This window comes from Mesoplodon bidens, assembly GCF_964165515.1.
Source record: "Mesoplodon bidens genome assembly, chromosome: 14".
In the NCBI taxonomy this organism is placed as follows: domain Eukaryota; kingdom Metazoa; phylum Chordata; class Mammalia; order Artiodactyla; family Ziphiidae; genus Mesoplodon; species Mesoplodon bidens.
Genome location: NC_138170.1, coordinates 68,576,894 through 68,597,766, shown reverse-complemented (window position 1 = coordinate 68,597,766; position 20,873 = coordinate 68,576,894). Strand labels below are relative to the sequence as shown.

At 40.0% G+C, this 20,873-nt stretch overlaps 1 protein-coding gene across 3 annotated transcripts in view; it reads left to right on the top strand.

Moving 5' to 3' along the window:
• Positions 1 to 20,873, top strand: part of SELENOI (selenoprotein I) — a 43,917-nt gene that overhangs the window by 14,809 nt on the left and 8,235 nt on the right. Inside the window, exons 2-8 of one of the 3 annotated variants that reach the window (XM_081254990.1) lie at positions 3,826 to 3,894; positions 4,365 to 4,473; positions 6,633 to 6,707; positions 12,221 to 12,483; positions 13,417 to 13,525; positions 18,829 to 18,877; positions 20,288 to 20,468. In XM_081254990.1, the coding sequence (XP_081111116.1) occupies positions 3,826 to 3,894; positions 4,365 to 4,473; positions 6,633 to 6,707; positions 12,221 to 12,483; positions 13,417 to 13,525; positions 18,829 to 18,877; positions 20,288 to 20,468 (855 nt within the window). Of the gene's footprint in view, positions 1 to 3,825; positions 3,895 to 4,364; positions 4,474 to 6,632; positions 6,708 to 12,220; positions 12,484 to 13,416; positions 13,526 to 15,624; positions 16,089 to 18,828; positions 18,878 to 20,287; positions 20,469 to 20,873 lie in introns of those variants that run through there. The other 2 variants (XM_081254992.1, XM_081254991.1) reach the window with 2 other exon arrangements.

Sequence of the window (20,873 nt, the reverse complement as noted above, 5' to 3'; positions counted from 1 at the left end):
TGCGCCACAACTGCTGGCCTGCGCTCTAGAGCCCGCGAGCCACAACTACTGAAGCCTGTGTGCCACAACTACTGAGCCCACGCGCCTAGAGCCCATGCTCCGCAACAAGAGAAGCCACCGCAGTGAGAAGCCCGCGCACCACAATGAAGAGTAGCCCCCACTCGCCGCAACTAGAGAAAGCCCCGCACATAGCAACGAAGACCCAATGCAGCCAAAAATAAATAAATAAAATAAATTAAAGAAAAAAATAAAGAGACCAGATGACTGTTCTACCTATTCACATAGGTGAGGGGTAGGCACGTGAGAACTAGATATCTCCTGAACTCTTGTGGTTCTGAGATTTTGCCTTGGAATGATTCTCAAACTCAGGTTGTGGTTCTCAAGCCTTTCTCCAGGGCACTGGATTAGTCTGGCCCAACAGATTGTAGATCAAGCAACTCCTGCAGGCCTTAAACAGGGGATTATTACCTTGTTCAGATATTCTGGTATATACCAAAACATCATTCCAATAGAAAATAATATATTTAACAGGCATTAACTCAATCTAGTTTAGCTCCTTTAAAAGGTTACATTTTACTTATTTTTTCAGGCATGTGGAAGGTGTGACTCATTCTTCTTTCCTCCTATTGATTCACAAGACAGTTTCAAGTTTCTTTGTTTATACCAAGTGATATGTGACCTTGAAAAATACTCAAGTGTGTAAGGCTAGAGCACAGAGTGCTCTTTAGGTTTACTGTTTGCTACCTTTTGTAATCTCATATTAGATTTCCTTGTTATACTTGAGTTTATCTGCTACTATTATTAAGTGTAAAAAATGCAGTTAGGCAAACTGACCTTTTTTTATTGAGTACTATAATCTTTTCATACTTCTACTGGTCTCCTGAAATAGAAATTTAGAGTTAAAACTTCAGAATTTGGGGACTTCCCTGGTGGCGCAGGGGTTAAGAATCTGCCTGCCAATGCAGGAGACACGGGTTCGATCCCTGGTCCAGAAGACCCCACATGCCGTGGAGCAACTAAGCCCATGCACCACAACTACTAAGCCTGTGCTTTAGAGCCTGCGAGCCACAACTACTGAAGCCCACGCGCCTAGAGGCTGTACTTTGCAACAAGAGAAGCCACCGCAATGAGAAGCCTGTGCACCACAACGAAGAGTAGCCCCAGCTTGCCGCAGCTAGAGAAAGCCCGCGTGCGGCAAGGAAGACCCAACACAGCCAAAAAAAAAAAAAAAAAAAAAGGTGAAATGTTATAATAGTGGAAATAAAGAGATTTAAAAAAGAAAAATCTTCAGAATTTAAAAAGAGGAGCTTTTCAAATCAAAATACCATGAGTAAATGACCTTCTTTTAGATCTAAATTCAAATTATGGAAAGCTGCTGAATGAGAATCATTCAGCAAACATTTGAATTAAGAGCATTGTACTTTGTACATCGTATTAACTATTCATGTGATGTCTTAAATTGTTTTCTTCTGATTTGGACTTCTTACAACTTTTGTACTTTGCAGTAGATGGTGGACTTGAAATGTGTGGTTTTCCAGTTTATCTGACCTGCTGGCTACGTCATGTGGGTCTGGGTTCGGACTTTGGTGAAATGGAGGAGGCCATGGCCCTCCCGCCTTGTCATTGGCAGCTTTTCAGGGTTCATATTGGTTGCATGTCCTCAGGTCTGAAAACTTAAATTCAGGCAGTCCTATCAGTTGGGGACTCCTTCATTCTGCAGAGGTTCAGGTGTCATGGTATCTGTTATGCGGAAAAGCTTTGCTGGCTGTAGAGAACCATGCACGTAGAAGTTGATTTTAGCGAGAACAGTAATACTCATTTAAGTAGGCTCCAGCTGAGAGTCTGGATGCAGCTGCAGAGCTTCTCACTCTGGCCAGTGTTCTCCTTCACCATTTTCTTCCCACTGTCTGTCTCAGATATTTTGTCCAGGATATCGCATTTCATCAGAATGAGTTGGAGAAATGGAGGCGCTCAGCCATGGATTCTGTTGAGTAAACATGTGACTTACTAGCTAACTCTCTTTGCTAGCAGTATTTTAAATTATTTCTATTTATTTACTTTTTTGCTCCATCACACTTTTAAATCTTGAAACACTGATGAGGAATATTTCTTGCATATCCATAAAACATTCAGGAAGAAATATTGATCTTTAATTATGATTTTTAAAAAAATCGGTTGCTCGGGCTTCCCTGGTGGCGCAGTGGTTGAGAGTCTGCCTGCCGATGCAGGGGACACGGGTTCGTGCCCCGGTCCGGGAAGATTCCACATACCGCGGAGCGGCTGGGCCCGTGAGCCATGGCCGCTGAGCCTGTGCGTCCGGAGCCTGTGCTCCGCAACGGGAGAGGCCACAACAGTGAGAGGCCTGCGTACCGCAAAAAAAAAAAATCAGTTGCTCAGATACTTACTACTTATTTTTTGGGTTGGCCTTAACGGGAAAACCCGAACGAACTTTTTGGCCACCCCAATATATTCATGCTAAACAAATATAAAGCACAGTTGAAACTTTTTTCAGGCATTTGACTAGTGTGACGTCTTTTAAATGACAGTTTGTTGAATTAGGTAATATTCCCACTCCCTGAGGGTGAGAATTAAGTTGTCCCTTACCCATTTTGTATCCCTTCTTCCCCACCCCTAGTGGATGCTTCCTACGTGCCAGGCACTCCAGTGTGTGTGTGTTTGTGTGTGTGTTTGTGTCTCTGATGAATAAGTCATCAACATGACTCTTAAAGTATTACATAATTACATACAGATACTTTGTTAAAATTTTCTTTGAAGTTTTACTAAATAGCTCAACAATTGGGGAATACATTTTGAACACCCTAACCTGTTGTTTTCTTCCTTTGCTTATTTAAGCAATCCATTTTCCAGCTGTAAAGGGATCTGTCATTCCTTTGGTGCTCAAAACACAGTAATGGTACCTAATGCTTATATAACACTAACTGTGGGCTAGGTACTGCTCTAAGCACTTCCTGTATATTATCAGTTTATCTAATCCTTATGGCAATCCTTTGAGGTAAAGGCTGTGATCCTCATTTTACAGGTGAAGCAACTAAGACAGAGAGGTTAAGTAACTCACCCAAGGTTGTACCATTAATAAGTGCATTAGTAATGGTGTCAAGGGTAAAACAGCTAGATTCCCATTAGTTGAGAGGGATGAAGGAGGTTGAGAAAGTCAGTGTGTGAATGCAACACAGTGTGCTCATTATCCTGCAAATAGGTGAGCACTTGAAAGCAATATAAAATTTTCTGCTGCAACATTGTAATATTATAAAAGTTGATTTGAGTAAAAAGTTGTCTGGCTGTGCTTGGCCATCTTTGCCCCATTCATATTGCTTCTCCAGTTCTGTTATTTAGAAGAGGACATTGTATAACTAGATATATTCTCTAGATTTTTTTTTACTATTATTTTCTTTTTAAAAAAAATTTATATATTTTTGGCTGTGTTGGGTCTTCGTTGCTCCACGCGGGCTTTCTCTAGTTGCGGTGAGCCGGGGGCTACTCTTTGTCGCGGTGCGCTGCTTCTCACTGCGGTGGCTCTTGTTGTGGAGCACAGGCTCTAGGTGTGCAGGCTTCAGTAGTTGGGGTGCACAGGTTCTAGAACGTAGGCTCAGTAGTTGTGGCGCACGGGCTTAGTTGCTCCGCGGCACGTGGGATCTTCCTGCACCAGGGATCGAGCCCATGTCGCCTGCATTGGCAGGAGGATTCTTAACCACTGCACCACCAGGGAAGTCCCTGTACTATTATTTTCATTTGAGAAATATTGTTCTAAATACTCGCTGGTATGCAAGGATTAACTCTGAATATTTTTTTTTCATTTCTTAACAGTACAGTGCTGTGGATACCAATCCGCTCTCTCTGTATATCATGCATCCATTTTGGAACACTGTAGTAAAGGTATGATGATTAATAAGCATGTACTTAGGTTTTAGTAAGTTTTAAATATTTTAAACTATTTTATGGAGTATTACAGACCAACTGTCAGTTCAATAAGACGTTTAGAGAACCTGTCTCTCCCATCCTCCTTTCCTTTAGTCACACACCTTTTGCTTTATCTCATCGTTGAAGTATAAGCTTATACTCTAGATCTATCATATTTATAAAATGCTTCTTAAATTTTTCTAAAATAAATATAATGTTATGATTATAAAAGTTTGTTGATTATAGAATTATTTAAAATATAGAAAATAGATTTCTATTAACTGATTATGGTTTATAATTTGATATATATAATTCCTGTATATATGGTCTTTCAAATTTATAGTTTTTGTTTTGACAAATTTGCATGTTGTGGTATGTAGTGGACAGAGAGATTTCTCTACTTTAATTATTTTGTAATTATTTTGTAATTATTTTGAAAAAAATAGGTATTTCCTACTTGGCTGGCTCCAAATCTGATAACCTTTTCTGGCTTTCTGCTGGTTGTGTTCAATTTTCTGCTTATGGCATACTTTGATCCTGACTTTTATGCTTCAGGTAAGATTATTACTTTAATATAAAATCTTAAATGTCTAAATAGCAAAAAATGAGATATGGTTATTTTCTGATTCTATTAAGATGCTTGCATTTCTGAAAAGTTTTGAATATTAGAAGGTTTGTAAAATGTTAGAATTGGGTGTAAAAGTTAAGTTGTGTTTTCACAATCTGTTATGTATGTTTCTAATAAGTTCTAGAAACCAATTTGGCTATTGAATTTAGATATGCTGTCTAAAAAGCAATGAGGTTTTTGTCAATAAGGAGTAATGGGATTTATAAGAAGACGGAAAATTAGGACTCTGAAGTTTTGCCTGAAAATGAGTATAAGCAAGGCCCAGCATACCTACCAGTTCCAGAAATATCCCTTCCCCTTTTCTAGGTATGGAATAAAAATCCCCCTTTTCTAAAGGCAATGTGATCTCTCTTTCCTCTGCTCAGCACTTGTACGTACCTTTAATAACTCCCAGTTTCCTCTGAAAATGGTTGTTAGACCTTAGATATTTATTGACGGAAGTCTGGGCCCTTACTGAGGACGGGAGGCAAAATGCACCTTTGGAGGCAGTTTTCAGCTTATTCCCAACGTCTTCTTTCAGACCCACTGCCATCTTACTTCCTCCCACACCCCAGCTTCTGCACCGGCTGGACAAGAAAATCTGGAGCACATCTGGGATGAGGGGGGATATGTGGGAAACAGTTTATTCTTATTGCTCAGCTGGTGGATGGAGTTGAGAGGAATAGAAAGATGGAGGTAGATGAGTAGTTTTTGCATTCTAAGTTAGAAGATATTTTCCAATAAGAATACTTATAAATGATGTAGTCAGGAGTTTTAGTACTATAATTCCGGGGTCCCCAACCCCTGGGCCGCGGACTGGTACCGGTCCTCAGCCTGTTAGCCACCGGGCTGCACAGCAGGAGGTGAGCAAGCGTCGGGCAAGCGAAGCTTCATCTGCCGCTTGCCCTCGCCTGCATTAACCGCCTGAAACACCAGCACTGCCCCCCCTCCCCCATCCATGGAAAAATTGTCTTCCATGAAACCGGTCCCTGGTGCCAAAAAGGTTGGGGACCGCTGCTATAATTCATCTGTGTTGTGGGTTCAGCAGACGTTTGTGCACTGACCTAGAGAAATTAACAATCACCGACAACATTGTTTTTGTAGGAGAATTTGGAGTTTCAAACACTTAATGACTTTTGATATTATAGGAATTATGAATATTGAAACTCTACCTATGCCTGACTTTATCAACTGAAAATTTTAGCCATAGCTTCTGTATATGTAATAAAATGGTAATTGAAGATCATTACCGTTACCATGCTTAAATTTCATTAAGCATGGTTTTGATATTGTGGGGGTTTTTAAAATTGTATTTTAATCCTCAGAACAGCCTCAAAAGTTTATCTTTGAAACTAGAAATAGTATTTTCTCTGACTAAATAAGACTATTTACTTAGTTACTAAGAGAACTAAAAATACGTAAATATTATATGTATTTCTCCAAGTCATACAACTTGAAGGCCCAGATTAACCATCTAGTCCCAGTATATTTGGGAAATGGAAAACAGGAAGGTTAAATGGTATGTTCAGGGCCACACTGCTCGTTGGTCACAGAGCCAGGACTAGAACCCAGACCTGAATCTCACTTGTTTTATCTTAGGGGGGGAAAAGTGAGGTCTAGACATTTCAGAACGGTTTTGTTGCCAGGATCATCCAGTTGAGGTAATTTACCTATACACAAATCAAAAGGTCTTTTGTTCAGCTAATTAATAATTTAGTGAGAGAGTATAGGTTGAAAGCTTAATAACATGTTTGTAGTATAATCATAAACAACAAGGATCAGATTAAACACAAGCATTTTTTGAATTCCAAAAACATTATTTTTCATTCTAGGCACATAAGTAATTTTCAAGTGAAGATAGTCAGTCTTGAGTTACGATTAAAGCTCAAAATAAATGCCTGTTGTTTGTGAGGGTTGGGCAGTTACTGTGGTTTTGTCAGAGTTTGCTGATACATTCTAATATTTACCTAGTTCTGCATTCGAAATATATTGTAAGGTACTTCAGCTTCTATTTAATATATAGAAACATTTCTCATTGGCAGTGTGGGCTATGGTAAGAACAGTTGTACTTAGACTGTGTTAAAATCTGTGTTGTTTTCCTTTACAGCACCAGGTCACAAGCATGTACCTGATTGGGTTTGGATTATAGTGGGCATCCTCAACTTCGTAGCCTACACTCTAGGTAAGAAATTGGCAAATAGTCAGTGGCTGGGGAAACTGTCAGCAAGGATAGCCACCAAACATTTTCTCCTATGCTTAATTCATTCTAACTAGGGTTTATTAATATCCTGTTCAATTTGATAAATACGTTCTTGAGTTTCTCTGTGAAAAATATTGTCATTTGCTGGGAATTCAAAGAATAAGGTAGGAGTTGGCAAACTAACACTTGTATGCCAAACCTGGCCTGTTGTCTGTTTTTTTTTTTTTTTTTGCGGTACGCGGGCCTCTCACTGCTGTGGCCTCTTCCATTGTGGAGCACAGGCTCCGGACGCGCAGGCCCAGCAGCCATGGCTCACGGGCCCAGCCGCTCTGCGGCATGTGGGATCTTCCCGGACCGGGGCACGAACCCGTGTCCCCTGCATCTGCAGGCGGACTCTCAACCACTGCGCCACCAGGGAAGCCCCTGTTGTCTGTTTTTGTAAGTGAAGTTTTACTGGAACGCAGCTATGCTCATTCCTTTACATGTCTGTGGCTGCTTTCCTGCAGCAGAGACATAGTTGAGTAGTTGTAACAGAGGCCATTTGGCCCACAGTGCCTAAACTATTTACTGTTTGGCCCTTTACGAGAAGTATTTCCCAACCCTGGAATAAGACATCATTTTTGCCATGAGTTTAGAAAGCAGTACTGACATATCAAATAACTGCAGAATACTGAGAGAGATGCTGTAATAGAGCATAGTGGAAGAACAAATACAGACGTGATCAATTCTCATTTGGTGGAGGGGGCGTGGTCAGGGAAGTCCACTGGGCCAGGCTACACCGTGTATTCTGCCCAGGGTGCGTTTCATTGGGATCATCTGCGTGACTTGTCCTGCATTCTCCTATTCTTCCCTGCTTCATTTTTCTCCATAGCACTTAAAACCATATGACCCCCTTGTATGTTGTCTGCTCTAAAATGTAAGTTCCTTGAGGGTGGGTACTTTATCTTGCTCGCTGTGAACCCAGTGTTAAGAACAGTGCCTGCTCCATAGGAGGTACTCAGTATGTGGTTTTTAAATGAATGTGAAGTAGCAGACCCTGACTTAAAGTTGCTTAGGTCTCTTCAGATAAAGATGACTTGTATTCATAAAACCAGGGTAATTTGGTACAGAATTAAATGCTGACGTGGTGGATGACCAGGGCTGCAAGAGTTTGGGGAAGGAAGAGAATGAAATCAAGAAGAATTAGGCAAAAACTTAGTTAAAAGATCTACATTTAGACAGAGGCTTTTGTGCATTTGTTATTAAAGATGAGTTGGTTTTAATGGGACTTCCCTGGAGGTCCAGTGGTTGAGACTCCGCGCTTCCACTGCAGCAGGCACGGGAACTAAGATCCCACATGCCGTGCGATGTGGCCAAAAAAAAAAAAATTTTTTTTTTGCTGTAGGATTTGGTTGCCAAGGACTGCAGGAGGAATAGAGAAAAGGAGAGGGTGGCCTGTGTGCTCTGGCTTTTAACAGCATGTCATAAGAGTCTTTTTTTTTTTTTAATTTATTGGCTGTGTTGGTCTTTGTTGCGGTGCATGGGCTTCTCACTGAGGTGGCTTCTCTTTTTTTTTCAATTAATTTATTTTTTAAATCTTTGGCTGCATTGGGCCTTTGTTGCTGCGTGCGGGCTTTCTCTAGTTGCGGCGAGCGGGGGCTACTCTACGTTGCGGTGCACGGGCTTCTCATTGCAGTGGCTTCTCTTGTTGCGGAGCACAGCCCCTAAGCATGTGGGCTTCAGCAGTTATGGCACATGGGCTCAGTAGTTGAGGCGCACGGGCTTAGTTGCTCCATGGCATGTGGGATCCTCTGGGACCAGGGCTCGAACCTGTGTCCCCTGCACTGGCAGGCGGATTCCTAACCACTGCACCACCAGGGAAGTCCCGAGGTGGCTTCTCTTATTGCAGAGCACAGGCTCTAGGTGCGCGGGCTTCAGTAGTTGTGGCACGCAGGCTCAGTCGTTGTGGCTCGCGGGCTCGGTAGTTGTGGCACATGGGCTTAGTTGCTCTGCAGCATGTGGGATCTTCCTGAACCAGGGCTCAAACCCGTGTCCCCTGCATTGGCAGAGGGATTCTTAACCACTGTACCACCAGGGAAGTCCCCGTAAGAGTCTTTTGAAGTACTGTACCATCTACCTGTTTCAGGTCTCCACAATTCTGGCAAAAATCCTGATCTAACATGAACTGTTTGTTGCAAAACCTGCCTTGAAGCAACAATTTATAGTCTTCATTTATACTACTAATGTGACTATTCTTATGCTTTGCTGCAGAACTATCGGTGTGTTTGATCACAGGGTGCTGCTGTAGGTTCTGCTGGTGGTTTTTTCATAATATATAGGTTATGCGCTGAATTGCCTTTCTTATGAAAAAACATTGTGAGACTTATCTAGACCCCAGACTTATGGGGCTACAACGGGTTCAGTGAGAAGACGTACAAAACCTAATTAATATGTAGTTCATGAATATAATATTTGTAATAACTGCACAGAAGTTGCACTGAGAATAGGAAATTAAGTCAGCAAATAATAAGAAAAGACTTTTAGGATATATTTTAACTACTTGGGGGCAGAAAAGTTCCCAGTCCTATATAACAGAGATCTACAGTGTTTGGGCAAGAGTTTGAGATTCATCCTTTCATATATTCCTTCAACAACATTTTTAAAGGCCCTCTTTGCCACAAACTGAGCTAGGCACTGGGGATAATACTGTGGTGAGCAAGATAAACACAGTAATGATAAGGAATTTTTAATTCCTTGAATCTGAATCTTTACAATTAGTCTAATTCTGATGCACTTAATTAACAAAACTGTTTCTTTGGAGGACGAATTTTTATAATTCAGACGCTTCTTCCTTTTTAACTAGGTTGTACCATTCTCTCTTCCTCTTCCCCTCTTCCTCCCCGCCCCCCCCTCGCCCCGCCCCGGCTCCTGTTTTTGCCCCTGTGTGAAGGTGTTCCAGTGTGCTTTCTCTTTCTCTTTTTCCTTCCTTATTCCCTTGGTAATCCTGATCCTTAACACTATTGAGTTGACTCCCATGTTAGTATCTAGCCCTTATCTATCTTCTGAGTTGCTAGTAAGTACCCTTAGGTTGAGTTGTTTGACATTATCATGTGGATGTCCTGCCAACACTTCAATTTCAGCATCTAAAACTGTACTCAGATCTTTTCTATCAGTCTTGCTCCTTCAGATTTTCTTATTTCTGTTAATACTGCCACTCTCTTAGTTACACAGACGGGAGATTTTGGAGATGGTCTTCTTGTGCTTCGACCTCACCTCTCCTCTTTTGTTGCACTGTCATTTTTATTTTCTTAATATCTCGCCCTCCTCCAGCTTTTTATTCCCACCGCATTCCATCTCAATTTAGGCCTATTAAGTAGGGCTCCTCTCCCAGCCTGTCCTTCACACCAGTATCAAGTGGGTCTCCCTGAAGCACTGCATTGTTTTTCTCTTCATAATCCTCTACTCAGATAATTGTAGTAGCTCCTCAGACTCTCTGATACCTTTAAACTGGCTCAGACCTTCCTTCTAGCCTCTTTAGACTGCCATCTTCACATACTAGTTTCTGGTCAAATTAAACTACTTGGCATTGCCTGCGCACACATGTGCTTTTCCATCTCGGTGTTTTTGCCGATAGCACTCCCTCCTCTTGAAATGACACACTCCTTTATCTCCTATCTACCGAAATCCAACTCATTCTTTATGTCCCCACTCAGATTTCATCTTGTCTGGAAAGCCAGTCTAGCTTATCTTAGCCTGAAGAGAACTCATCCCTTTTCTGTACTCTTCTCTGGTTTGTGATACATCATATCTGTAACTGTCATGTTTTGTCTCCGTTCTCAATTGTAAACTCTTTGAGGGCACAAACTTAGTTTATTCTAAGATTTTTATAGTCTTCACAGCATCAAGAATAGTGCTTCGGGCCTCCCTGGTGGCGCAGTGGTTGAGAGTCCGCCTGCCGATGCAGGGGATACGGGTTCGTGCCCCGGTCTGGGAGGATCCCATATGCCGCGGAGCGGCTGGGCCCGTGAGCCATGGCCGCTGGGCCTGCGCATCCGGAGCCTGTGCTCCGCAACGGGAGAGGCCACAACAGTGAGAGGCCCGCATACCACACACCAAAAATAAAAAAAAAAAAAATAAAAAAAAAAAAAAAAAAAAAAAAAAAAAAAAAGAATAGTGCTTCGCAGGGAACTCTACTCAGTACCCTGTAATGACCTATATGGGAAAAGAATCTAAGAAAGAGTGGATATATGTACATGTGTAACTGATTCACTTTGCTGTACAGCAGACTAACACAACATTGTAAATCAACTATACCCCAATCAAAATTAATTTAAAAAATAGTGCAGGGGCCTCCCTGGTGGCGCAGTGGTTGAGAGTCCGCCTGCCGATGCAGGGGATACGGGTTCGTGCCCCGGTCTGGGAGGATCCCATATGCCGCGGAGCGGCTGGGCCCGTGAGCCATGGCCGCTGGGCCTGCGCATCCGGAGCCTGTGCTCCGCAACGGGAGAGGCCACAACAGTGAGAGGCCCGCATACCGCAAAAAAAAAAAAAAGAAAAAAAAAAATAGTGCATTGTACAGTTTCAGTAAATTTTTTTGAATTTTATTTTATTTATTTATACAGCAGGTTCTTATTAATTATCCATTTCATACATATTAGTATATATATGTCAATCCCAATCTCCCAATTTATTCAATAAATTTAATTTATTCAATAAATTTATTCTTTTTTTTTTTTTTTTTTTTTTTGTGGTACGCGGGCCTCTCACTGTTGTGGCCTCTCCTGTTGTGGAGCACAGGCTCTGGACACGCAGGTTCAGTGGCCGTGGTTCACGGGCCCAGCCGCTCTGTGGCATGCGGGATCCTCCTGGACCGGGGCACAAACCCGTGTCCCCTGCATCAGCAGGCGGACTCTCAACCACTGCACCACCAGGGAAGCCCAATAAATTTATTCTTATATTTACTCAACACCTACTGTGTTGCAAAGCCTTTTTGGAAAGCACTTAAAATTATGGAGGTGGTCCATCTGTAAAGAAGTAACTGTGATATCAAACAAGATGAAACAGGTGTTATGACTGAAGTAGCAGAGTGTTTTTGGATCCTAGAGCAAGGAATGGTTAGATAAATTATAATGAACAACTATTGAATATTCTCTGGAGGGTTAAGAATTTGCGGCTAGTGGAACAACTCAGTTAGTTCTTAGGCAGATTTGGAGGAATTCAGAGTCCAGCTAGAATGCTTCTTCCTTAGATCTAAAATAGACACCATTCAATGTTTAACATTTTAATTTTTAGATTAAGGTTTGAGAAATTACAGTTTTTATTTCTGAAATCTTTGCATTGTAGGAATTAAAGGTTGGATTTTTACAATACTGTCTGATAGTTATAATTTAGTTAATTAACATTCCTATGATATGCTCATCTGTTTTGTTTTGTTTCTCTCCATTTTATTAAAGAAGACTTTCTCCAGACTGGTGCAATTGTTGACCTATTCCTGTGGTAATGTGTTTTTGTTGCAGATGGTGTGGATGGAAAGCAAGCCCGAAGAACCAATTCCAGCACTCCGTTAGGGGAGCTTTTTGACCATGGCCTGGATAGTTGGTCATGTGTTTACTTTGTTGTAACTGTGTATTCCATTTTTGGACGAGGACCATCTGGTGTCAGTGTTTTTGTTCTTTATCTCCTGCTATGGGTAGTTCTATTTTCTTTCATCCTGTCCCACTGGGAAAAGTATAACACAGGGATTCTTTTCCTGCCATGGGGATATGACGTTAGCCAGGTGGTAAGTATGGCTTCTTCCTTCAATTTTCAACATTGCCATGAATTTTGGGGAAAGTTTTTGTTATTCCTTCTTTATTGACCTTTTGCTTTTTTGGTTAGAACTGATGGGTGCTTTAACATTTTTTTCTTTTTTCTTTTATATTATTTTTACTTATTTATGGAAAATTTCCAATATGTACAAAAGTAGAGAGAATAGTATAGTGAACCCTTATGTACCTGTTACTTAGCTTGAGCAGTTAACACTTGGCCAGTCTAGTTTCACATGTACTCTTCCTCTCCCTCCTTCCAGTTATTTTAAAGGAAAATCCTGGTATTATGTGATAAATATTTTACTATATATCTCTAAGTGGTAAGAGTTCTTTTTAAAAAACATAATTACAATGCCATTATTACACCAAAAAATGAACGGTTTCTTAACAAACATTCATTGAAACTGTTGATTTTATAAAGAAAGGCGCTTATAATTAAGTTGTTGGCTTTTTGTCTTCATTGCCGACTTCTCAGTGAGTAGAGAGATTTGTTTTCCTCTTACTTTATAGCCTTGCTATTAACTCTCCCTGCCTTAGAATCCCAGCTTTTTGTGTTGCCATTTTGCCCGTCTACACCTAAGGCTCCAGTAAAGAATCAGAAGTTGGAGTGTGTTTGAAGAAGGTGATTGGGTGGGCAAATTGGAACGTCGTGTGGCTAAACCAATTTACAAGGTGCCTTATGAGGCCAGTTGTTTGCATCATCTAGAAGTTACTTATTTTATGGTGTTGTTGGCTGAAAAACCTATTTTTAAAGGCAAGAAGACTTGCCACCATATCAAATTTAAGCATACTTCTTGCTTTTACTAAAACTGTTTACTAGACTTATGCTGCATAAAGCGTTATTGACTCCCTGATCTTTCCAGCTGTTAATGCTCTGTATACTTTTGTCTGCATTTTCCTTCCAGACTATTTCCTTTGTCTACATAGTGACTGCGATTGTGGGAGTTGAGGCCTGGTATGAACCTTTCCTGTTTAATTTCTTATATAGAGACCTATTCACTGCAATGATCATTGGTAAGAAGCTCCATGTTGAAGCCTGTTGTAACATCGCTTTGTTATCAAAGCCAGTGTTTGATTATAACCAGCAGCACTTCCCTGCCTGCCCGCACACCCGGCAGCAAAAGCAGAACCCCGCAACCCTGTAGGGTTTCAGCCAAACCCTTAAGGAAAATAAGGTTGCTTTGTTTTGCTTTGTTCAGCACCAAGGTATTTCTAATCAGAAGGCAATACCAAAATAGATCACACAAACCCTGTAAACTAACTATTCAAATTAATCTAGACTGTATTGGAGGATCCACATTTAGTTGGACGTTCGGTATTGATTTCAATACTTATCTCAAAATTGAAGATGGTTAGTTTGAGGAAATAGAATGACGAAACACAGAGTTTACTTTATAATACATCCACTCCAAAAATTGAGCTTCTGTTCCTCTCAGATACCCTTTTTCTTAAGCCTTTGAATGCTAGATAAAGGTTTTGATCATGGTAATGTTTCCTTTTTGATTTTAGCCAAAGGGGATATCTACAGGATGATTGAGTGGTGGGAGAGTGTTTTTATGGAGAGAGGCCGAGAGGAAGAGGAACGTGGGTTGTTACTGGGGGCACCAGGAGTGACACTAAGACCTTTGTAGAGTAAAAGAAAAAAACTTGTTGGCTGTTGCTCTGTTCTCTTATCTAAAAATTAATCTTCCCTCCGTCTGCGTGTGAACCTTGGTTACAGAATGGGAATTGAAGGCTTAGAAACAGCTGGGAAGATGGTGCATTAAGCACTGGCTTTCAGAAAAGGAGTAGTTTGGGGATTTTCTGTGGCTCTGGACTGCAGATATTTTAGGAACCCTGCTGTGATCTAACAAATGTTCATTTTCGGGTGCCTCTATAAACTGATTTCTTTACCTTGAAAAGGCGAGCTATTTTTCATCTCCAGCTATCATTCATGAGTGAATCTTGATTTATGCAGCTTGTCCTTTGGCAGGTGTGCTGCATTTTACATTTAAATGTTTATTTAAAGATAAAATGGAATCTCCGACATAGGAGATATATTTTTGAAAGTTAAGTGGGTACTTTAATAGGCATATGAGTTTCTTTGTAATTTATAATTTTTGGCAGCAATACTTATTAGGTAATAGTACTTCCTATTGCATCACATTGGGGGGCACACGATAGCTAGTTGTCTTTCTGTCTGTGGTATCAGTAATGACGAGCGGGATGAGGTATTGTACATCTGTTCCACCTCTTCCCAGGTTCTGCCTCAACTCTTCACCTAGTGGTACTCACAGTCGCTGATGATCATTGCTTAGGAATCCATTCATTCAGTGGATAGCCAGGGGAATAAAGTTTGTTTTTTGATAAAGTACCTCCTAAATTCATGCTGATAATTCCAAATCATATTTGATGATACAGATCTTTTACTTAACCTAGTTGATCTTATATTTGTATGTCCTTTAAACTCTGACAAAAGTCTTTGCTTTCAACGACACAAAATAATTATACATTTGTGTTATTCCATAAAATACCCACAACAGTCTGAGAATGTAGTTCCAAAATCAGCGACATATGATTACTGGAAATTGTTGAAGACTTTGGTTTTTTGCAGTTCCATTTGCCCTATGGTTTATCCCACTAGAGAATGCCCAGTCAGGTTATTATAGTCTAAAGTCCCCATTCTGTGGTTATGCCACCATCTGTGGATATGTACATTTAAGTTAGTTTCATTTTACTTTTGATATTTATGGATTACTTTTTCCTTTAAAATTTATTTTTCCTTTATAATTATGTAACGTATTCACATGATTACAAAGTCAAATCTATATATAAAACAAGATATATTCAAAGAAGTCTAGTCTCTATCATTACCCAAGCCTTTTCTTCCCTCATAGTTAACTATTCTTAATTTTAAATTTTTTGGTTTATCTTTTCATTGTTTCTTTCTTAATATAAGTAAGTGTGTGTGTGTGTGTGTGGGGGTGGTTATCACCCCCTTTCATAGATAAATGGTAGCATACTATACATATTTTACTACACGTGCTTCTTTTTTTTTTCCCCTCCACATAATAGTATATCTTAGAGATCACTGCATAGTGATGTTTAGGGATCTTCCTCATTTCTTCTTACAGCTGCCTGGTACAATACTTCATTGTGTGGATGTACCATCGTTTGTTCAAACAACCTTCTACTGATGGACATTGTGTTATTTCTGGTCTTTTGCTGTTGTACAAATTGCTGCAATAAATCGTCTTGTACATATATATGTCTGTTCATATTTTTCCCAGGGTATTTTGGAAGAGGTCTCTAGAAGTAGAATTGTTAGTAAGGACAAATGTATGCATTTTCACTAAATATTCCCATATTCCCTTCCATATGGGTTATCTGATTTTTGAATTCCCATCAGCCATGAATGAAAGTACTTGTTTATTTAGTTTTACCAATGTAGTACGTTGTCAAACTTTTGGATTTTTGCCAGTCTGTGATAGGTAAGAAATGGTATATCTGTATAGTTTTAATTTGCATTTCTCTTATTATGGATGAACTTTTCTAGTGTTTGAGAGCCATTTATATTTCTTTTTCCTTTATATCTCTAGTCAAATTTTGCATTATGATTGTTAACCACTTCCTTTATTTTTAGAAGCTCTTTATCTATTAGGTATATTAATCTTTGTTTTGATATAAATGACATTTTCCCCCTTGTTTGTTGTTTGTCTTTTTTACTTTCGTTGAAGTATTTTTTGTCTTGTTGGTTTTGTTTTTTTTTTTGCGGTACGTGGGCCTCTCACTGTTGTGGCCTCTCCCGTTGTGGAGCACAGGCTCTGGACGTGCAGGCTCAGTGGCCATGGCTCACGGGCCCAGCCGCTCCGCAGCATGCGGGATCCTCCCGGACCGGGGCTATAACCCACGTCCCCTGCATCGGCAGGTGGACTCCAAACCACTGCGCCACCAGGGAAGCCCCTGTCTTGTTGGTTTTCATTGAAGTTTTTATTTAAGCCTGCAAATATGAGGAACCAAAATATTTGTTGTGACCATGTTATCCTTGGTGTTTATCTCATTCTAATCAGTCCTTTTTTATGAATTCTATTCCGATTTTTCTATAGCTGTTGTCTCCTTTATTATGAAGTCTAGGCCTTCCTATGGTAATAAGAAAAGCAGGTCTACATGTATATGGGTTCTATCACTATCGTCATATAGAGTTTAATAGACAAGTATTTAACCACTAAATATTCTTTATAGAAAGTACATCGAGTGTTATTTAGAGAAGAAATAGAAGATACAGTGTTTCTCTTTGGCAACCTATATAGAGCTCAGGCTTTCTACACGCTTACTGCACTTAATTAAGATAAAGCTATTTTAGGATGTTTTAAACTAAAAAACTCTTGGTACCAAATCTTTTGCAAGTTTCTCTCAGCCTATTTTCAGCGCCTGAAAGCTACAAATGATTCTGGGTTAATTCATTTAGCCCTGCCTCCCTAACAGTGTGCTCCCCAGCTTGACATGGAATGAGCTGCTAAAAATTTCTGAGGACATTGAGGACATCTTGTCTTCTCTTCCACTCCCTCTAAGATCTTTTAACTGAGGGAACTTTGTTCCATTTGGGCTTGAAAGTAGTAGAGTAATTCATCTTTTGAGATGAGATTTCTGTTCAGTGAATTCTAGTTTTTTCATCTTTTTAAAAACAAATTTATTTATTTATTTATTTATTTTTGGCTGCATTGGGTCTTCGTTGCTGTGCACAGTCTTTGTCTAGTTGCGGTGAGCGGGGGCTACTCTTTGTTGCGGTACATGGGCTTTTCATTGGGTGGCTTCTCTTGTTGCGGTGCATGGGCTCCAGGCACACGGGCTTCAGTAGTTGTGGCGCACGGGATTAGTTGCTCCGTGGCATGTGGGACCTTCCCAGAGCAGGGATGGAACCCATGTCCCCTGCATTGGCAGGCAGACTCTTAACGACTGTGCCAGCAGGGAAGCCCCTTTTCATCTGTTTTTAGCAAGATGTCTTAAGAATTGTTTTGAAGGAATGTTCTTCTGTCTTTGATCCTTAAGGTCACAGCTGCATTGACCACTGCCCCCGCCCCCCCAAGCCAAGTTTAGTCATCAGGAGTCCAGAATGGACTAATATGTTGAGTGACAAGGAAATATCGAAATGAAATGTCCAGAAAGTTGCCACATATATTGATTTGGAGTTTGAAACAGAGAATGATTAGAACTTGACATCTCTATAGATCACAGAATCAGATTCAGGGGTCACTAGAAAATCATTTAAACCATCCTCATGGTACACCTGTGGAATCTGAAGGTCAGAGAGATTGTCTGATTTGCCCAAGAATACATAATTAGATTTTGGAGTCATCTGCAGGTAGCTTTTGGTTAAAGCTGAAGAGAAGATTCTCTGAGGGAGTGTAGATGCACAGTCAAACATCCAGTTAGGAATATGCAGGAGATAGATTACCAAAAAGGGACACCAAATGTAGTGTGGTTGGACGGCTAACAGGAACATTGGGTGAATGGAATCACAAAGGCCAAGGGAGGAAAGAATTGCAGTTAGTGGGTAGTCAGCGAAGTCGTCTTACTTAGAAGTCAGGAATGAAGACAGGATACTGAATTTGACTATTAGGAGAGCTTGATAAATTTCAAGAGTACAGTTTCTGCAGAGGGGAGGCAGAATGAATGAGTGCCGAGGAGATGAAGACAACAGGCAAGTTTGGTGAGTGACAGGAAATAGCAGAGTAAGATAAGTAGATAGTGAGAGCAGCAGAAGCAATGGTAAGGCTTCTTGGGAAGGCTGTGCTTTTAAGGTTTCAGGGGAAAGAATTAGTGTATAGGGTAGGGGGAGAAATTAAGAACGCTAGGGAGGTAAAGATAAGTGTCAAGGAAGCAGCAGGATTTATTAATTGTCCCCTCTTCCAATAAATAACTTATACTGGCTGTGCAATTTACTATATACCAGGTACTGTTCCAGGTGTCTTTGCATGTAATAACTCATTTAATTCTCAAAACCCTATGGGGTTGATACTACTATTATCTCTATTTTATAAAGGAGGAAACTGAGGCACTGAAAAGTTAATTTGCCTGAAGTCACATGACCAGTTGGTAGCACAACTGAGATTCAACCCACTCTGGCTCCTTGAGTCTCTGCTCTGAATCACCAAACCGTACTGCCACTCTTCGAGTTGTAAATGCTGTTGAAAAATGTGTTTAATTTCATTACAGAAGTAAACCTGAACCTGAAAATTATTGGGTCTAAAAATATTACATAGTTTGTATGTATTTGATTATTATAAAAATGATGCTTGAATAATAATTCATGATAATTTAAATATTCTTCCCTTTAGGTTGTGCATTATGTGTGACTCTTCCAATGAGTTTGTTAAACTTTTTCAGGTAAGTATTTTATTTTTTAATTGGGCAAGAAATATGAAAATCTTTAGAAATTGTTATTTAGGTGAATTTTAGGATTTCTTTCTTTTGGAATCTGGGCATTTTGAAAAGGTCATGAAACCTGTATTTTGAATCTAGAATGAGGTTAGGATAATTTGTCTGTGGTGGCTTGCGTAATCACTTCAACCATAGCCCAGAACTACTAGTTTTTTTGTAAAAGTTTTGGGCTCACCAAACAGTCTTCTCATTTGTCATTTTTTGGTGAGTGAATCAGGAGGGAGTATGTTCCTGTCAAATATTGATAGGTTTATGTTCTTTTTATAAATTGATTGTAAGTTTTTATAAATTGATTATGTGTAAGTTTAGTTAGCATGATCATACAATAAAACTTCTCAACTTGTGTAGTTGAGGACCAAATCCTGGACCTAGGCCACCTCTTCTCAAAGAGCGCCATATGGAAATTCCGGCCTGAGGAGTGGGTAGGGGTTGGGAGGGGAGTTGCCCTGGGGAGCTGCATCTCTCTGATCTATGTATGCACTTCTCCACTTTGGCTCAGCCACACTGAGTTCATTTATGTGACCTGAATGTATTTTGTTCTTTCATTCCTCAGTACTTTTGCCCCCACTCTTTACTCCTGTTTCCTCTACTTGGAACACTTTCTTGTACTTGCCCCTTCATCCTTCAGTGCTCACATCTGTCTTGCACAGTCCTATTATCCATGTCAAGCCGAGCTCTATGAATCTTCCCTCTTTACGGCCACTGGCAGTCATTCATAGAAGCCATAAAGTTTAAAGCTCTGAAGGCCTTAGAGGTGATTTGAGTCATGTCTTCCTCTTTTTCTAAAGTTGAGGTCCTGTCCTGATTGGGCAGTATTTTGCCTAAGGTTATGTAATTAGTGGCAGAACCGGGATGAGGATTGAGGGTTCAGTTCAGATGAGCAAACATATATGAGAGTACCACCTGTGTGCCCAGAGCCACTGAGATACACTGTGGACCGTCTCATTTCAGAGTCTTTCGCTCTTAAGCTGTGTATCATAGTAGCACCGTGAGGTGCTCTTCTAGTATCGTTTTGTGTTCATTTTATTTTTCCTATTAGAATATAATCTCATAGGGCACAGTCCAAGTTGTATTCATCTTTACATTCCAGAGGGAAAAGTGAGACTAAGGGTCAGAAGACTTCTGTTCTAGTCCTGGCCCTGCCACTTGGTAGCCAGTTATGTAAATTTAAATTCTCACATCCTCACTGAACCTGTCTCTAAAATGGGATTAATAATGTTGGTTCTACCTCTGCCATGGGGTTATTGTGAATAAAAATAAGAGAATAAGTGTGAAAGTACTTTGAAAACAATGAAATACAAGTACAGTGTTTTTATATGTAATAATGTTCTTTGTATTACTTGATTTTTTTTTCAGAAGCTATAAAAATAACACCTTGAAACACAATTCAGTCTATGAAGCTATGGTTCCCTTCTTTTCTCCATGTTTGCTATTCATTTTGTCTACAGCATGGATCCTCCGGTCACCTTCAGATATTTTAGAGTTACATCCTAGAGTATTCTACTTAATGGTTGGAACAGGCTTTGCCAATATCACAGTAAGATTTTTTCTTTTAAAAATCGTAATACATATAAGAAATATTTGACAGAATTCAATAGTTTGAGAAACCTTATATAGTATTAGAATAAGCAGATTTTAATTTAAAGATCTTATATCAGAAATTTGAAAGAATAATTAATAACCTCAAAGACAACATGCTGAAAGTTATTTTATTTTTTTGTTTGAAACCAGTAGGATTTGGGGACTGCTGTAGTATTTTGGAACCATGGCATAATTAAATTTTTTGTTTTGGTTGCCTGCTGAAGAATTCATGGAATAATTCCCTTCAGACTCTAAATATTATTTATAGTGTGGTTGAAATGGCAGCAGATCTAACGCTTAATTTAGGGAGCTTGGGAGGGGGTTTTGAGAGAGGAAACACACACACACATTTTCTAATCAA